The sequence below is a fragment of the Notolepis coatsorum genome (assembly GCF_963971535.1).
Source record: "Notolepis coatsorum genome assembly, chromosome: 6".
NCBI classification, from domain to species: domain Eukaryota; kingdom Metazoa; phylum Chordata; class Actinopteri; order Aulopiformes; family Paralepididae; genus Notolepis; species Notolepis coatsorum.
The window spans coordinates 135,469,311-135,486,959 of record NC_140170.1 but is presented as its reverse complement, the minus strand read 5'-3'; the positions used below and the strand labels follow the sequence as shown (position 1 = coordinate 135,486,959).

The window sequence follows — 17,649 nt, the reverse complement described above, 5'->3', positions numbered from 1 at the left end:
GGGCATGCAGCTGGATACTATTGCATTGACTCCCCCCACTGGGAGCATCGTGGATCATTGTGTTTTGGACTATAACGTTGGATCAATGGACGCAATCGATATTTGGAATGGCAATCAGGAATTGGATTAATCTTTTTGCATGACATCAGATGTTATCAGAGGGTAATCAGATGTTCCTTTCTCCGCCATTGCAGCGTGCGTGTGTGTGTGTGTGTGTGAGGTTCGCGCCGACCAAACTACGGAAAAGCGATACATGAGGACACATACTATCGATAATCTAGCGTTTATTTGAAAACGATTCATAAATCAGCCGAAAAATTACAACGCGTTTTGTGTATTCCACTAAAGGGCTATTATCGTGTCTTTCTCTGGAATTACTAGAAATCTCCAAAACTATACTCGTATTCAAAACGGTATAAAACGGAAATGTACAGATGAAAAAACAATCAGTTTCGTACATGTTGACTGCAAGCAAGTCATTGATAAGCGACGGGTGTATTAGACCCATAGCCATAATTTAAGATATAGTTTAAGCGTTCGCAAATATCCCCGTCCTCCCATTGATTAAAGCGGTGGCAATCTAGACCTAATTTGGTCATATGGGCGTGTATGTAGGTGCTAATGGAGGTGCTAATGGTCTGCCTATGGGGGCGAAAGTGGCTCAGGAAGTAGAGCATTCGCCTGGTAATCCGGAGGTTCCCGGTTCGATTCCCGCTCCTCCCGGGCAGCATGTCGAAGTGTCCCTGAGAAAGTCACTTAACCCCTAATTGCTCCCGATGTGTGCGTTGGCACCTTGCATGGTTGCCTCTGCCATCAGTGTGTGTATGTATGAGTTAACACATTGGCCGCCATGCATTGTACCCATCTTTGGGCCCAGTCTGCCAGTGCTGTAACCCTATGGAGATGTTTACCTTCTTTACAGGGCTATAACTTTTTAAATATTATAGCTATATCGACATTACTATGGCCCATTCAACATTGGGTATCTATCGTTCCGGATGTGGGAACGTTATATTTTTTCATTCATACATTGTCGTGTTAATACCGTCATGAATATAAGTATGTTTTTAAGGTTTTCTGCAGTAATTCCTAAAACGCGAGTTATAGGCCCCGACGCATATGATAGATCATCGATTGGCGTTTCTTTCCTATACACGCTATATTACAAATTTCAAATGCATATGATCGGTATACATTATGCTTCATCATGCGTGAAGGAAAGGGGGGGGGTCGTTTATAATTCCTTGATTGTCAGTAACGTCTTTTTTTAGTATGGGTTGATATGTTGATCAGATGGATTGCAGTGAAATAAATAAACAATCGGGCTGAAAATAACGTTAGATTCCTCTTACCGTTCACCGATGAGACTGGAGGAGAAATATTCCAATTATTTGACGTTGATCTGCTAGATCCATTTCCCGTTTGTATGACGCAATAAACGCCGAAATCATATTGATTATTGCTTTTCGAAAGCGATCCCAATGCACTCGAGTGTGTATCTAGACCCACGTTACAATATATCTCTGGCGGAGGAATTTCCCCGATGCACCGAGCGCCACTTCCGGTTTGGCGTGGAGTGTAACTCGCCCGAAATCCACCAGGTGGCGGTATTGAGGCGTTGCAATATCAGACCAGGGTCCAGCTGCGTCCCGGAGGGAGGCTGGATGAATTATGAATGCCATGGCGAAAAAATGAAATATTGATCCCAAAAACGAGTTCCCTCGTTGTTGGCGCACAACGATTGGCGGGCAATAACGAGTATACTCGTTGTTGGCGCACAAAGTGTTCATGGGTCAAATGTGAGGAACAAATTGTAAAGCGCTTTGGATAAAAGCGCTATATAAATGCAGCCATTTACCATTTATGCCGATGATGTTGTCTTTTCTATATCTCCCTGTGCATCATCACTAGCAGGTAATGGACAGGCTGTACCTTTACCGGAAACAAGCTATCAATCTCAGCTCCAAACTAAAGAGTCCCTGCAGTAGTTTTACATACAACATGCATGTCTGCCAAGATACTAGTCTTGCTCTGGGGGGGCAGGGAGGGGGAGGTCAGCACAATCTTTTGTGTGTGTGTGTGTGTGTGGGCGGGGGGGGTCAATTTGTCTTTTAAATGTATATGCCAGTAATCACTCATACTTGAGAATAGGTCATCTTGTTCTTCTGTTCTGTTAGGCTCTGAAACTGAAAGTGGTTTCCTGCTCTTGGTCATGAGTCATGCTTCTTTCCTTTTGTAATGCTTTTCTACCTGTGCACCGCTGTCCCTGTTCATGTGCAGGTGAGGAAGACCCTGGATGCCACCATGCAGACACTGCAGGACATGCTGACAGTGGAAGACTTTGATGTGTCGGACGCCTTCCAGCATAGCCGCTCCACTGAGTCCATTAAGTCTGTGGCCTCTGAGACTTACATGAGCAAGCTGAATGTGGCCAAGAGGAGGGCTAACCAGCAGGAGACTGAAGTCTTCTACTTTACTGTGAGTTTATGTCTGTCTGTCTGTCTGTCTGTCTGTCTGTCTGTCTGTCTGTCTGTCTGTCTGTCTGTCTGTCTGTCTGTCTGTCTGTCTGTCTGTCTGTCTGTCTGTCTGTCTGTCTGTCTGTCTGTCCCATCTGCAAATTGCTCCCTGCTGTGCTCTGTCAAACCATACTGTACTAAGATAAGATATTCCTTTATTGATCCCCTTGGGGAAATGCAGGCATCATAGCAGCATGGGAGAGGGGGAGGGGAGGTACAGGTAGTAAAAACAATCAGTGTAAACAATATAACAAGTCAATATAATGAATGAACTAACTCACTGAAATATACAGTATTCACATAAGGTGCTGTATGCATAAGGTAGTGTTATTGTCTTTTTTAGGTTCCTAGTAGTTGTAGTTGGATGTCTGTCAGCAGTCCCTGCCCACTGTTGTGGAGCATGATGGCCGCTGGTATGAAGGACTGGCCGAGGCGCGTGATTACCAAACCAAGCCGCATTTCTCGGAGACGCTCTCTGATTGGCACTGACTGACGCTCTCTGATTGGCCACTGACGCGTTTGCCCAATCCGTGGCGAGCTGTGTCTTTGCTATTTCCACGTCAAACAGCCTGCAAACTACCTGGCGTTCTATCGCCATGCTCTAAGCAGGGTTTCCGTTAGAAAAAATTGTTGCCGGTCTCCGTGACCTGCAAGATTTCAATCTACCGGACAAATGAGATTAATTCCGGTCATAGTTTATTGAGCTTTAAAACAATTGATAGGCAGGCTATATAAAGAATGTCATCCTCAAGGCATGTAGATTTATAATATTATTACTTAAAACGAGGCTACTTTTGCGTATACAGTCATTAATATATTCCAAATAAAATAAGTCCCTCGATACTCCGTGCTGCTGCTGACTTGAAATAAAATAGACCGCGTATGTGGGCAGTCGGTCCGACACTAAACAGCAGTCTGTTATAATCACATTTTTATGAGCTAACGAATTCCGTTATATTGGACATTTGTATTAATTATATCAAGCGAAGAACTGAGAAATTTTGCAGAGAGAGACGGCAACATTATCGTGGGTTTGCGTGATGTATATCTCCACCTCCCAACGACTTGGTGCTGGTCATAATGTCCGGTGAAAACAACTCCCTCCAAGCACAACTTGACCACCCGAACCGTACCAAAACAGGCCAAAATTAAATAGCCCATGCGACGAACGATTCATTACATTCGTTTCATCGTTGCTCCACCAAGCAGCCGGTCCAACAATGAAAGCTGTTATCAGCGCGAGCCGGCCGCAGTTAGTTTGCAAGAAGCATCCAGCTGCAGACCCGCAGAGCAGCTTTCCAGGTCTGGGGACCGCACTGTGCCAGCAAAGCTGGTGGGTTCTGTGGGTCTGCAGCTGCATGCCTTCCCCAAATCCAGCAGCAAGCTCTCGCTGAGCGAAGCAACGACAACAAACGCAATGATTGTTTCATTCATCGCATAGGCCACCCAACTCCAGCCCATCCAAATACAATTCAAATAATCAAACTGTGCCCAGAGGGAACTATTTTCACCGGACACTATGACCGGAGAGATTAAATATGTCGGACTTCAACAGATTTTGCCGGTCAAATACCGGTAATTACCGGCTAACGGAAACGCTGGCTCTAAGACAAACTCTAACCTTAACCAACTTCGAAAGAGTGCCTAAGCTTAACCGTCGAAAGAACTTGCCATCACGCTCTAAGACAAACTCTAACCTTAACCAACTTCGAAGAGTGCCTAAGCTTAACCAGTGTAGAAACAGGCGTCGGCCAATCAGAGAGCGTCTCCGAGAAATGTGGCTTGGTTTGGTAATCACGCGGCAGAGGCAGTTAGTTGAGTGTCGGGGGGGTATGAGTCTGTGACTGAACGTGCTTCTCATCTTGACCAACTCGCCGTAGAGGGGGTGGGAGGGATTCTCCAGGATAGCAGCCAGCTTCCTTCTCATCCCCCTCTCTGACTAGAGCCATAGTCTAGAGAGCAATAGTCTTAAGATTTAACTGTGCTCATTTCAGGATATGGCAGTGCACTCACTGTATATCCAAATCATGCCGTCGGACTCACCCTTTCTCAAAAAGCCCATATGACAAGCCCCGTGTTTTGTAAATAGAAATTCAATTACCCACAGAGCAGATTGGATTTGTACTTGTTTGGAGTGAGTCTGAATTGAATGTGTGGGCTCCGGTCACGTTGCATTACAGTGATTCACTCACCAATGTCTTCATCTGGCTTTGCAGAAATTCAAGGAGTTCCTGAATGGCAGCAACCTTATCATCAAACTGCAGGCCAAGCATGATTTACTGAAGCAGACTCTGGGTGAAGGTAAGGACCCCTTTTTAACCTGTGCTGTGTTAACGGCAGGTGCATGGCCTTTCCTTGCTTTCTTTAATCATGACAGTACAGGTACAGGTTTGTCAAATGGATGCCCTAGGGGTCATTATAAAGGAGCTCTTATCTAATGAGCAGCAGTGAATGAGGAAGAGGAGGCCACATAGGAGCGTTGTCCTCTCTTGGGGATTGGATGAAGGAAACAAGAAATTAGTTAATATTCACAAGGACGGCTATGATGCCAACAAAAACTCTATCACCGCTCCCTCAAGTCCCCCCCCCCCCCCCCCCCCTCGACTCCCACTCTACTCATTTGCACTGGCGAGGAAACGAGTTGGCTGGTTTCTATGTGCTATATACCAGGTAGCCTCAGGGAGGAATTCCATTTCCAGGCCCCATCAGTGACACTCCCACTCCCCGCTGGCCCCTCCACTCCCAGGAGGACCCTTGTCCCCTCAGCAATGAACAGTTTACGCCCAATCAATCAGCGGAGCCAGAGCGGGCCCATTCCAGCAGCTGCTTCAGCACCAGGGGTTCGCCTAATAGAGAAGGGAAGCCGATGGAGACAGCTGAGGCCATATACACACATGATATACACATGATATACACACATGATATACACATGATATACACATGATATACACATGATATACACATGATATACACACATGATATACACATGATATACACATGATATACACATATGATATACACATGATATACACATGATACACACATGATACACACATGATATACACATGATATACACACATGCTATACACACAACCACTGCATGGCTCCACATTTCATGAAGCATGTACTGTACACATACATGGTATTTTCTTTACCTCTGATGGTACTGTATCACATTACTTCTGGCTGCCTGTATTTCATCTCAGTCTATAGGCACCCAGCTGGACTTATCTGTTTGTATGACCAGTTGCTGCATGGTGGAGCGTAAACAGTGTGGGAGTGTAAACATGGTGGAGCGTAAACAGTGTGGGAGTGTAAACATGGTGGAGCGTAAACAGTGTGGGAGTGTAAACATGGTGGAGCGTAAACAGTGTGGGTGTGTAAACATGGTGGAGTGTAAACAGTGTGGGAATGTAAACATGGTGGAGCGTAAACAGTGTGGGAGTGTAAACATGGTGGAGCGTAAACAGTGTGGGAGTGTAAACATGGTGGAGCGTAAACAGTGTGGGTGTGTAAACATGGTGGAGCGTAAACAGTGTGGGAGTGTAAACATGGTGGAGCGTAAACAGTGTGGGTGTGTAAACATGGTGGAGTGTAAACAGTGTGGGAATGTAAACATGGTGGAGCGTAAACAGTGTGGGAGTGTAAACATGGTGGAGCGTAAACAGTGTGGGAGTGTAAACATGGTGGAGCGTAAACAGTGTGGGAGTGTAAACATGGTGGAGCGTAAACAGTGTGGGTGTGTAAACATGGTGGAGCGTAAACAGTGTGGGAGTGTAAACATGGTGGAGCGTAAACAGTGTGGGTGTGTAAACATGGTGTCTGCAGATACTGTACCACCCATGTTTAATTATTCAGGTGATCAATCAGGGCTGGGTCCTTCTCGTTAGCCCTCTGCTTCCAGAGCTGTGTGTGTGTGTGTGTGTGTGTGTGTGTGTGTGTGTGTGTGTGTGTGTGTGTGTGTGTGTGTGTGTGTGTGTGTGTGTGTGTGTGTGTGTGTGTGTGTGTGTGTGTGTGTGTGTGTGTGTGTGTGTGTGTGAGTGAGAGTAGATTGGCCACTCAGGGCACCACATTGTGCTCTCATCCTCATCTAGCTATATGAATGAATAAACCAGTGTCAACATGGTCATCAGACAAAATGGTACCTATGGGATCTCTATTTCAGACAGAGAATCACCAGGATGCTTGGTTAATGAATGGATCTGCACCTGTCCCATACTGTGGTTATAGGCTGGGCTCCTCTTACTCCATGTGTCCATTAATCGTCCGGTTTGGTCTTTGTTAGAGTTGATTAGTCTTTCATGCTGAATGACTTATTTCCTTAAATATTATTAGTAGTCAAGGAGATGAAAGTCTATACTAAAAAAAAACTCTCCAGGCTAACTTTGTTTCAAGTTTTAAAAAATTGTCTTTGTTTTTTTTTATTGTAGATAAACACTTGTACAGCTCAAATATTTGAGCACTGCCCCACAGTGAAGAGTTTTTGGCACAGGGTCATTTTAAGACTATCCTCTAGGCTTGGGCGGTATGACGGTATTACGGTATACCAGGGTATTTAGAAATACCGACGGTATTGAAAATCAATACCGTCAAAATCACAGATGCGTTTCAGTTTCCATTACACTGAAACGGAGTTTTGACAGTGGTTGGTTGTAGTGCACACACAGCAGGCGCCAGCAGAGGGCGAGACCAGTCCTCACTAGTGGAGCGAGCACACGCAGAGCTGGTTGTCAACACAACAGTGTTCACGCTTTACGGTAATGTTGCGACAGTGCTGTGAAAATACCGTAAAGCGTTAGCTCTCAGAATGGTAGCCAGAAGCCCGCAGCTCCTAGTACTACTACTATCGTTAGCTCTCAGAATGGTAGCCAGAAGCCCGCAGCTCCTAGTACTACTATCGTTAGCTCTCAGAATGGTAGCCAGAAGCCTGCAGCTCCTAGTACTACTATCGTTAGCTCTCAGAATGTTAGCCAGAAGCCCGCAGCTCCTAGTACTACTATCGTTAGCTCTCAGAATGGTAGACAGAAGCCTGCAGCTCCTAGTACTACTATCGTTAGCTCTCAGAATGGTAGCCAGAAGCCTGCAGCATCCTAGTACTACTATCGTTAGCTCTCAGAATGGTAGCCAGAAGCCCGCAGCTCCTAGTACTACTATCGTTAGCTCTCAGAATGGTAGCCAGAAGCCCGCAGCATCCTAGTACTACTATCGTTAGCTCTCAGAATGGTAGCCAGAAGCCTGCAGTTCCTAGTACTACTATCGTTAGCTCTCAGAATGGTAGCCAGAAGCCCGCAGCATCCTAGTACTACTATCGTTAGCTCTCAGAATGGTAGCCAGAAGCCCGCAGCTCCTAGTACTACTATCATTAGCTCTCAGAATGGTAGCCAGAAGCCTGCAGCTCCTAGTACTACTATCGTTAGCTCTCAGAATGGTAGCCAGAAGCCTGCAGCATCCTAGTACTACTATCGTTAGCTCTCAGAATGGTAGCCAGAAGCCCGCAGCTCCTAGTATTACTATCGTTAGCTCTCAGAATGGTAGCCAGAAGCCTGCAGCATCCTAGTACTACTATCATTAGCTCTCAGAATGGTAGCCAGAAGCCCGTAGCATCCTAGTAGTACTATTGTTAGCTCTCAGAATGGTAGCCAGAAGCCCGTAGCATCCTAGTAGTACTAGGATGCTGCAGGCTTCTGGCTACCATTCTGAGAGCTAACGTTACTAGGATGCTGCGAGCCGGCCATCGTTCTGTGATTTGTTTACTTGGTAACACGGGTTTACTTTGTTAGTGTGTTTTGTCTGTATTGTACTGTATCGTACTGTTTGTGAGTTTTGTTTTGTCTGTATTGTACTGTTTGTGAGTTAAATTTTGTCTGTATTGTACTGTATTTATGTTGAGCTGTTTTGTGTTTCAATTCAAACCATTAATAATAATAAAAAATTAAAAAAATTATGAACACATCTCTGGTAAGCACTAGATTTAAAATTATGAACACATCTCTGGTAAAGCACTATATTTAAAATGATAAGCACATCTCTATAAGCACTTTGGCGACCAAAGTCCTGCGGCGATTTATAGTCCAGAGGACCGAGCGTTGTCAACAAACCGATGTACTTTCTAACAGCTATATATATACTTTATAGTATTGCTATCTGTCCATTCTCATTGTCACTTGAGTGCATAAACCGTGCCTTCATAATGGCTTAAAGAAAATAAAAATCCATCGGTTGGTTGTCATTTTATAGCGCCGTTTATCGCAGTTTTCGCCTCGTCTTTTTTCTGGGGAGCTAGATAATAGGCTAAAGGCTAGTCACGTTATATCAAACACCATTTCTGCTGTATATATACGAATGAAATAAAACAAACTGCGTAGCATCCGGACTATTACAGAGTATCTATGGATGAAATGGGGGCGGCGGGGGACGCCGATTACTATTATTGATTAGCAATACAGTGTGCGTTCAAGTAGCCATTTTCACTGATCGATCACGTTGCGTTTTTTTTTAAACAATGTCCAATCCAGCTGTAATTTGGGGGAATAGTATCCTACCGTCAGCCCATGTGATCGCCGGCAGCATTTCGTCATTAGTCATCGGAATCTGGTAGATCGATATGTCCATTGGCTGATCATAAATCCCATTATTCCAGGCTGAAATCTGCGTTCGGTAACGTGATCAAAGATGGAGTATGTTCGGCTGGGATCGAGGGTCATATGAAACGCCCACAGACAGTAAAAAAAAAAATCAATCGCCCTCAATGATACTGCAGTGGCGCCCCTAAGCGGATCTGGCCGGTATTGCATGTTTCGAAAATAAAATATGCGGGTAGGTCCTGCAAGTCGATCGGGGACGTTAATGGCGTTATTAATATGGAATAAAACAATAACAACTCTGGTCCACAACGCATGGCATCGTAACACGTATAAACTCGTGGCTGGTCCGTGTTGATGAACACATTTAAAAAAAAATATAAAAATAAGAAAATTCTAACCCTAACTAACCTTACTGTCATGCAACTGTAATATACTAACCTACACTGTAGCACTCAACACTTTGATGAACATTGTTACTCAGCTGATAGAGTTGTGCCCTTCCTGCTGACTTGTCGTACAGAACTTGTAAGTCGCTTTGGATAAAAGCGTTAGCTAAATGACTAAATGTAAATGTAAATGTAGATTTAAAATGATGAACACATCTCTGGTAAAGCACTAGATTTAAAATGATGAACACATCTCTGGTAAAGCACTAGATTTAAAATGATAAGCACATCTCTGGTAAAGCACTGCAGGTCCTTCTGCATGATTACATGCGAGGACCACAATTTTATGGATGTATTAATTAAATCAACTAACCTATTAGTTGTCTAAATAGGCTAAGTCCCATGACAGTAGAATTTCTAAATAAATTGATAACCCTATATATCGATTTTTTTTTTTTTTTTTTTTTTTTGTATCTTTCACAGCACCTCTTTGTTATTTTTTGGATGTGAAATCGAGGCAACATTTTATGTAGTGCTTTTTCTCTTGCTCATGCTTGGGAAAAAGAAATGTAATTTTTGGGTTCACTAGGCAGAGGTAGACCGGCCTGTATCACTCAGCAGAATGACTCTCCACATGGACGCTCCAGTGACCTCTGACATGTCCCATCTGCCAACATGAAATGGGTTTAGTCTTCACTCTGTGTCCATTCTGAGCTGGACTAAAGAGACCACAATGGTGGAATAATGTACTGTTGTTGCTTTTTGTACGCAGAGACCCCCCCCCCCCTCTCTCCAGTCAATGCTCAAGTCGAATGCTCTCCAGACAAAGACTTGTCTCTCAGCTCATACAGCCGTGCCCAATTGTCTTTTAAATTACCCTCATTTATGAAGCTGTGAAACCCCAAGTTATTGTTTCTCTATATGGCGTTAACATTTGAAGTTTGTCCGTTTAATTTTTTTTTTATAAATTGCCCCCAAACATTAACCCCATTGTTCGATTAGCAAACCCAATATAGTCGAGTTAAAATGTCCCATTATCATTGCCCCTAAACATTAACCCCATTGTTCGTTTAGCAAAGCCAGAATAGTTGAGTTTGACGGTGACTTTGTATGTGTTTTGATTGGACACAGGCTGGAGTCTGGCGTGTCGATATGAACATGTGCATGTGTTGTTCATGTTAGAACAAAAGACTCAGTGAGACAGGACAGACATCGCTCAGTGTCTGCCAACCCCCCTCCCCAGCTACCCTTCTCCTCTCTGAGAGCAGGCCTGTGCCCTGGAGCCTCTCCCCTGAGGGTTCTACCAAGACTACTGAAAAGCTTTGTCCCGGGAATGGTATTAGTGCTGCACCATTCATCTCTCCATCAATAACCATGGTTTCCCTCATTAAAGCCTATACTACGTGCACTGTGGACACACTGATATTCTTTATGACACGTATCTCTTCTTCTTCTTCTTCTTCTCCCCCCCCCCATAGGAGAAAGGGCAGAGTGTGGAACTACAAGGTGAGATTTGACCATGTGATAACTGAACTATTTAAAAACTGAAATGCCACTGCTTATTGAAATCAACTTGAATCGAAATTGATAGAATTAATAAAAAATTATAATAAAGAGGCGGCTGGGTGGCGCAGCGGACATTGCGCTCGTCACTAACACAAGAGACACCGGGTTCGACTCCGGCTGTCGGCGTTGCCTCCGGCTTGGGCCAGCCGTCATACTAACTGAATTGGCAGAGTTAGCGGGTGGAAGTCGATGGGTGGTAATCTGGACGTTGTGGACAGCGACTCCTACAGGTCGGTTGGGGATGCCTGCACAGCAGAGACAGGAAATGGCGGGTGTAGTGTGAGCCTCCCACACGTTACACCTCGCCAATGAGAGTCCACGCTGGCAGGTGAAAAGATGTGACAGGCTGCCTCCTCCTTCTATCCTCCCTACAACCGGCCAGTGGGGGGCATATGCGAGCAACGTTCAAGACAGGGGAGGGAAGAATTGGCACAATGGAATTGGGATGGGAGAAAAATAGAAAAAAGAGGAGAAAAAGTGGATAAAAAAATATATATATAATAATAAAGATAACATTTTAAAATGTCCACAGTCGAGGGCAAATGCTGAATAAAGCTTGAAGAATGCAAAAAAAAACGACATACAGTATTTGACTAATATTGTGGTCCTGTGTTTAATATAGTCATGGACCGTACCTAAACTCACTGCTTTAAGCTGTTCATGATTTAAATTCATAGTATAGTCGAATCAGAAGTTACATGAAAACATGGTAGTTTTTCTAAGGGAATAAAACAAAGTAGCATTTTGATTTGTTTATTAGTGATTATTGACATCCATGTGATCATCATCTGAGTTCATAGGTTACCCACTTTTTTATTTTACAAACATATTAACACTATCAGTGCCGGCCTTGTTTTCCTTTTTACCCCCTTGAATGCCATCATCCACTTCAATGTTAGCGTTAAAAACGCATAATCTATGTTTTAAATTATGGCTATGTGTCTAATCTGCCCATCGCTTATCAATGACTTGTTTGCAGTCAACATTGTCCAAACGGATTGTTTTTTAATCGGTTCATATCCTTTTTTTTCTTTTTTTTATCTTTCTTCCCCTCTTTTTCCCGATTTTTCTCCCATCCCACCCTTCCTGGTTGTTGCGCACTTTCCCCTACTGTTGGTCCGGGAGACCGGAGACTGTCACATGCTTTCCTCCGACGCATGTGCAGCCTGCCGGCAGGCCAGCCTGGCCGCACAGATTCTCACCAGGGAGAGTGTAGCGTGTGGGAGGCCGCACTATCTCTCCCTAGATCCTACCCTTGCTGAGCAGGCGCCCCGACCGAACTGTAGGGGTCGCTGTCCACAACGCCCAGGACCCACCCTTCAGCTTTCCCACCCTCTAATACTGCCTATTCTCCACTTGCACAACCTGAAAGTAGGCACTTCCGGCTGACTTCCGGTTGCCAATGGTACTTCCTGTCCCATCCAAATACATTGGTTTTAGCTACTTTTCTCCCCTTATTTAAACAACTTTGTCGTCACAGAGAGGCAATGAAACGTTTGTATTATTATAGTATAGAATGTATTTAATAAGCAAACGTTTGTCAGCAGGGTTTTTGGGCTGTATTTCATGTAAAAACGTTTACTGTTAGTTTCCTTGCTCAGCCAGCATTAGCCTTCATTAGCTAACAGAAGCTAGTGGTTAAACAGGCCGGATTAGCTTTGAGCTAACTATCTTTCCCGACCCATGTATTCATTCCATTCTAAACATAACTTTAGTTTACAAAACATGACCTGTCTATATAACGTTGAGGAACAAATTATAAGTGTGTGGGTGTGTGTTTTGGTGAACATTGGACTGCAAACAGAAAATGCATCACAGTTACAGACAGTAGCTACTGTTAGCTGCACTCAGGCTGGCTGCACTCAGGCGGCGCGATCAGCCTGTTGGACAGGGAATGAAGATCTCCAGCGAACACTTCATTGCCTCGGATTATGTTGTTGGGGGTGGAAGGTTTGTCCAGAAGACCACTAATCAGCTGAAGCCTGATGCGGTTCCCTCGGTCTTCGACAGACAGACCGGTGCAGGCTCCCGGGAGCGATGGCTAGCTAGTTAGCACCAGCCGAGGACCGGCGTTAGCTGCCGGGAGCGATGGCTAGCTAGTTAGCACCAGCCGGGGACCTGGAGCGATGGCTAGCTAGTTAGCACACACCCACACACTTATAATTTGTTCCTCAACGTTATATAGACAGGTCATGTTTTGTAAACTAACGTTATGTTTAGAATGGAATGAATACATGGGTCGGGAAAGATAGTTAGCTCAAAGCTAATCCGGCCTGTTTAACCACTAGCTTCTGTTAGCTAATGAAGGCTAATGCTGGCTGAGCAAGGAAACTAACAGTAAACGTTTTTACATGAAATACATCCCAAAAACCCTGCTGACAAACGTTTGCTTATTAAATACATTCTATACTATAATAATACAAACGTTTCATTGCCTCTCTGTGACGACAAAGTTGTTTAAATAAGGGGAGAAAAGTAGCTAAAACCAATGTATTTGGATGGGACAGGAAGTACCATTGGCAACCGGAAGTCAGCCGGAAGTGCCTACTTTCAGGTTGTGCAAGTGGAGAATTGTATTAGTGTGAGCGGCCAGCCAAGCTGATAGCAACGCCGGGAGCAGGATTCGAACAGTCGAATCCAGCTTCTCCGGCGTTGGTGACGAACGCAATCTCCGCTACGCCACCTGATCGCTCTTCATATCCTTTTTATAGCATTTCGAAAAGCTAGCGTTCTCTCGAAAATTTCAGGAAAATTTAAAGATTCCCCATAAACGGCATTTATTGGAATATTCTCGAATACACTAGCAGTGATGCCACAGATTACTTGTAAAAGTAATCCGATTACTGATTACTGATTACTCCTTTAAAAAGTAATCTTAGTTACTTTACTGATTACTTGATTATCAGAGTAACTTAGTTACTTTGAAAGTAACTAGGTTACGAAGTCGTCGTCCCTGCTGCTGCCACAACATAAGAATGACAAAAAAAATTTAGTAAAATGTACTCAGTTTGAGTAAAATGTACTAATAGGGCAGGTAGGCCTATCTTGCTATCTATAGATCTATAGATTTCACAAAAGATAAATGGTCAATAACACCACATGTAGGCTGATATGTAGCCTATACCTTTGAGGCCTGCCCCATTCAGATATGGTTCTACGTTATTATTATTTATTATTGTGTGAATGAATGAATGAATGAATTAATGAAAACTTTATTTAACAGATTGCAGAATGGGTACAATACAGTACGGCTCAATACACACAATTGTTAAGGGGATGCAGACCAGAGAAAGACGTTTGTCTTGTTTCCATCAGGGTCCCCCATTTTCAATTCATATAGACATTTATGACATACACAACATACATGACATTTATGGCATAGGGACATATAGGTATTTAGTACTGATACATTTGTGACATAAGCGGTATTCAAATATACAGTACTGTTACCCCTAGATCATGACAGAGTATATACATATGATGGGGAGGGGACTGTACATTAGGAGGGGGTGGGTGGGTGGGAGGGAAATATATACGGCGGGGAGGGAATATATATACTGCAGTGTTGTCAGTGTGCTACTGACAACCTACATACTGCAGTATGGTGTTCCATGTTCATGAATTATAGTGCAATGCAAAAGATGTTTAACTCAAAGGTGGAACATACTGTTTGGCTGGTGGTGCAGCTCCGAGTCCTGTAGAAGTCGACGGTCGTGCTGTGCTGTATATTCCATATGCGGTAGACAGTATTTTGTTTCCTCCGCAAAGTGAATGTTTTTTTCACCCGGCTTAACAAACGTTAAGTAGACTAGTGAACTTCCAGTGCAAGAAAGCGTTACGAATACGAGCGCGAGCTTCTCCCTGCTAGCGCGCAGTTTAGGTCAGCCTGAAAATAACAATAACAGCCGCGCCCACCAGCATGGCTCAACACGCCAGGTTGCGTGCTGTGACGTCACTCCCCAATACAAGGAAAAGCTTTCCAAACATATATTTGACTGTCGAAAACGAAAGAAAATACTGCATTCCGCCTGCATTATGATGAGATAGTAACGAAATAGTAATGCACAGCCACTTGGACAAGTAACTGCAATCAGATTACTGGCTTGTAAAGATTAACGCGTTAGATTACTATTTTCGGGGAAAAGTAATCAGATTACAATAACGCGTTACTTAGTAACGCGTTAGTGGCATCACTGTACACTAGACACGTTGTCATTTGTCGGCCTATTTATGAATTGTTTTCAAATAAACGCTAGATTATCTATAGTATATGTGTACTTATGCACGCTAGAGAAGCGGGCTGAAAAATCTATTCTCTCATTTCCTCAACATCACACACACACACATACACACACACGGCACATGCTGATATCTCAGTGAATACAGCTCTGATTATCCTAAAACTGGTAACATAGACTCCTTACCTTAGATCAGATGTTCTCCAAAAAGATTATTCCAATTCCTGATTGCCATTCCAAATATCGATCGCGTTTATTGATTGATTATTGGCTGCTGTAAATATATATTCCACGCTGCTTTCCAACTCGCGATCACTTCCCTCATCATCAGATCCATCGCCAGCATAATGGAGCCAGTAGGCTCCCCCCACAGGGATCTCCCAGTATAATCGAATGGCCTGCAGTTACACAGAGATAGACGATAGGGGGCGGTATTTTCCCATCTGAGCTCCTAGAGTGTCTGCTGTACCAACGGGAGACTCGGTTGATGAAATATGAATTCAGATCGCTAATAAAAAAATCAAACGACAATATACGTCGTCTGCACTCAACGGGGGGCATGATAAGACAACAATACACGTCGTCGGCATTCAAAGTGTTAATGTGTATCTTTATTCTGCTTGTTGAAAATGAACTGTGTCAGAGTGTGAGTGCTAACCATTTGTTTGTGTGTCTGTGTATGTGTGTGTGTGTTGCCTGAAACCTGAACATTATTCACAAGAATTTAAGCTTTACTTCCCTTTCAGGACAGATTAATCGTGTGTGTGTGTGTGTGCGTGCTTGCGCCTGCGTGTGTGTGTATTGTTAATAGGTTTGTTTGCATGTCTTTCACTACTCTCTCTTGGGGGTCTTGGAGTATAGAATAATACAGGAAACATGTAATTGTATTGTCATAATGAATTGGTGTCATTCCACCTAAATGCCATGTGCAGTGTAGGACTGTTGTGTTAGCTTAGCCACATTAATTTAGAGCAGACCACCGGTTGTCTAACCACACTGTAACTTACACCTCAGAGACGAGAGGAAATATCAGCAGGGGGACTTGATTTTATTAGCCCAGGCTAATAATATTTCCATGCAGGTATACATTAGGAGTTATTAACCTGTGTTGTGTTTTCAACAAGTCACCAAAAGTATTTTAGAGAGCCAGGTCTAAGTCTTTAAGGGCCCCCTTTACACTAGTTCGAGGTTAATTAGAGGACAGACCTATCAGGTTTGAATAACTGCAGTGCCTGCATAATAAAACATCTCCTGTTGGTTTTATTTTCAACATTTGGATGAAGATCAGTTTCTTCATCCCACACACATGTCCTTTACCAAAAGAGAGCTTTAAAAAAAATATATAATAATAATATTAATAATTGTACTTTACCATTTTACCCTAGAGACACCTGCATTTCAGCCTCTATGTTCTGTTATATTCTATTGTTTCACTGTATGTGGTGTTTTTGCCCCCCCCCCCCCCCCCCCCCCCCCCAATGTCTCCCAGGCCTCCCACTCTTCCCCCTAAACCGCAGAAAATGAGGAAGCCTAGGCCACGCTCCACGTATAACCATAAGCTGTTTAACGGCAATATGGAGACCTTCATCAAGGTACCCTCTGGCAGTGGTGTTTGACTGAACTAAATGCCTCGGTGGAGCTGGAGCAGAAGGCTAGCCCTTCTCCCTCTTCCTCGCCTTCCTCCCGCTCTCTTCCCTCTTTTAATCTATCTGTAATGATTATCTCTTGTCTTATCTCTAACATCTTGTCCTCAATGCCGCCGCTTGCGCAGAACATAATCGCAGAACTGTCTCTCCTTCCAGAACGGTTGACCATCATCTATCTATGACTTTATTCCTAAATCCAGCCTCTCTGTGTGTTACTGCTGAGAGACGAGAGTCCGTGGTGGTGGCTCTGGTCTTATTCCACACTGCGCCCCACCCCTCCCTGCATCCCATGCTGTCCTGTTGCCAGTCTCTGTGTTTTGTCCTCTATAACCCGTCTGTCGTCTCTGTGCTTCTCCTAACTTGTGGTTCTCTGCCTCCTTTCCCCTGCTCCTCCTTGCTCTGCTGTTTTCTGGGTGCTCCCAGGGGACGGAGGAATGCCCGTTCCCGCATTCAGGTACTGATATTGGGGGGGGGGGGGGCGGAAGGGTACAGGGTGCAGCGTTAGTGTCCACTAAAGATCGCTAAAGACAAATAATATGACTTCTTCTCCCGCCACCCCATGCCGTCGCACCCCCTGGTCCTACTAATGAGCTATGCTTTGCACGCCACTAGCGTTTCATGGCTGTCTGCTTCCTGTAACGATGGACTGTGAATGATAATGGTTTCTATCTTTCACTTTTATGCCGCTCATTAGTTTTATAACAGAAACATGT

The 17,649-nt window shown here is 44.0% G+C and overlaps 1 protein-coding gene across 3 annotated transcripts in view; it reads left to right on the top strand.

The window, feature by feature from the left end:
- The window catches only part of srgap3 (SLIT-ROBO Rho GTPase activating protein 3), a gene marked incomplete at its 5' end in the record, with an annotated part of 227,160 nt that overhangs the window by 179,186 nt on the left and 30,325 nt on the right, over positions 1 to 17,649 (top strand). The window contains 4 exons of one of the 3 annotated variants that reach the window (XM_084316103.1): positions 2,281 to 2,478; positions 4,733 to 4,817; positions 10,965 to 10,992; positions 17,360 to 17,390. In XM_084316103.1, coding sequence (XP_084172229.1) covers positions 2,281 to 2,478; positions 4,733 to 4,817; positions 10,965 to 10,992; positions 17,360 to 17,390 — 342 coding nt within the window. Of the gene's footprint in view, positions 1 to 2,280; positions 2,479 to 4,732; positions 4,846 to 10,964; positions 10,993 to 16,779; positions 16,883 to 17,359; positions 17,391 to 17,649 lie in introns of all 3 variants that reach the window. The other 2 variants (XM_084316101.1, XM_084316102.1) reach the window with 2 other exon arrangements.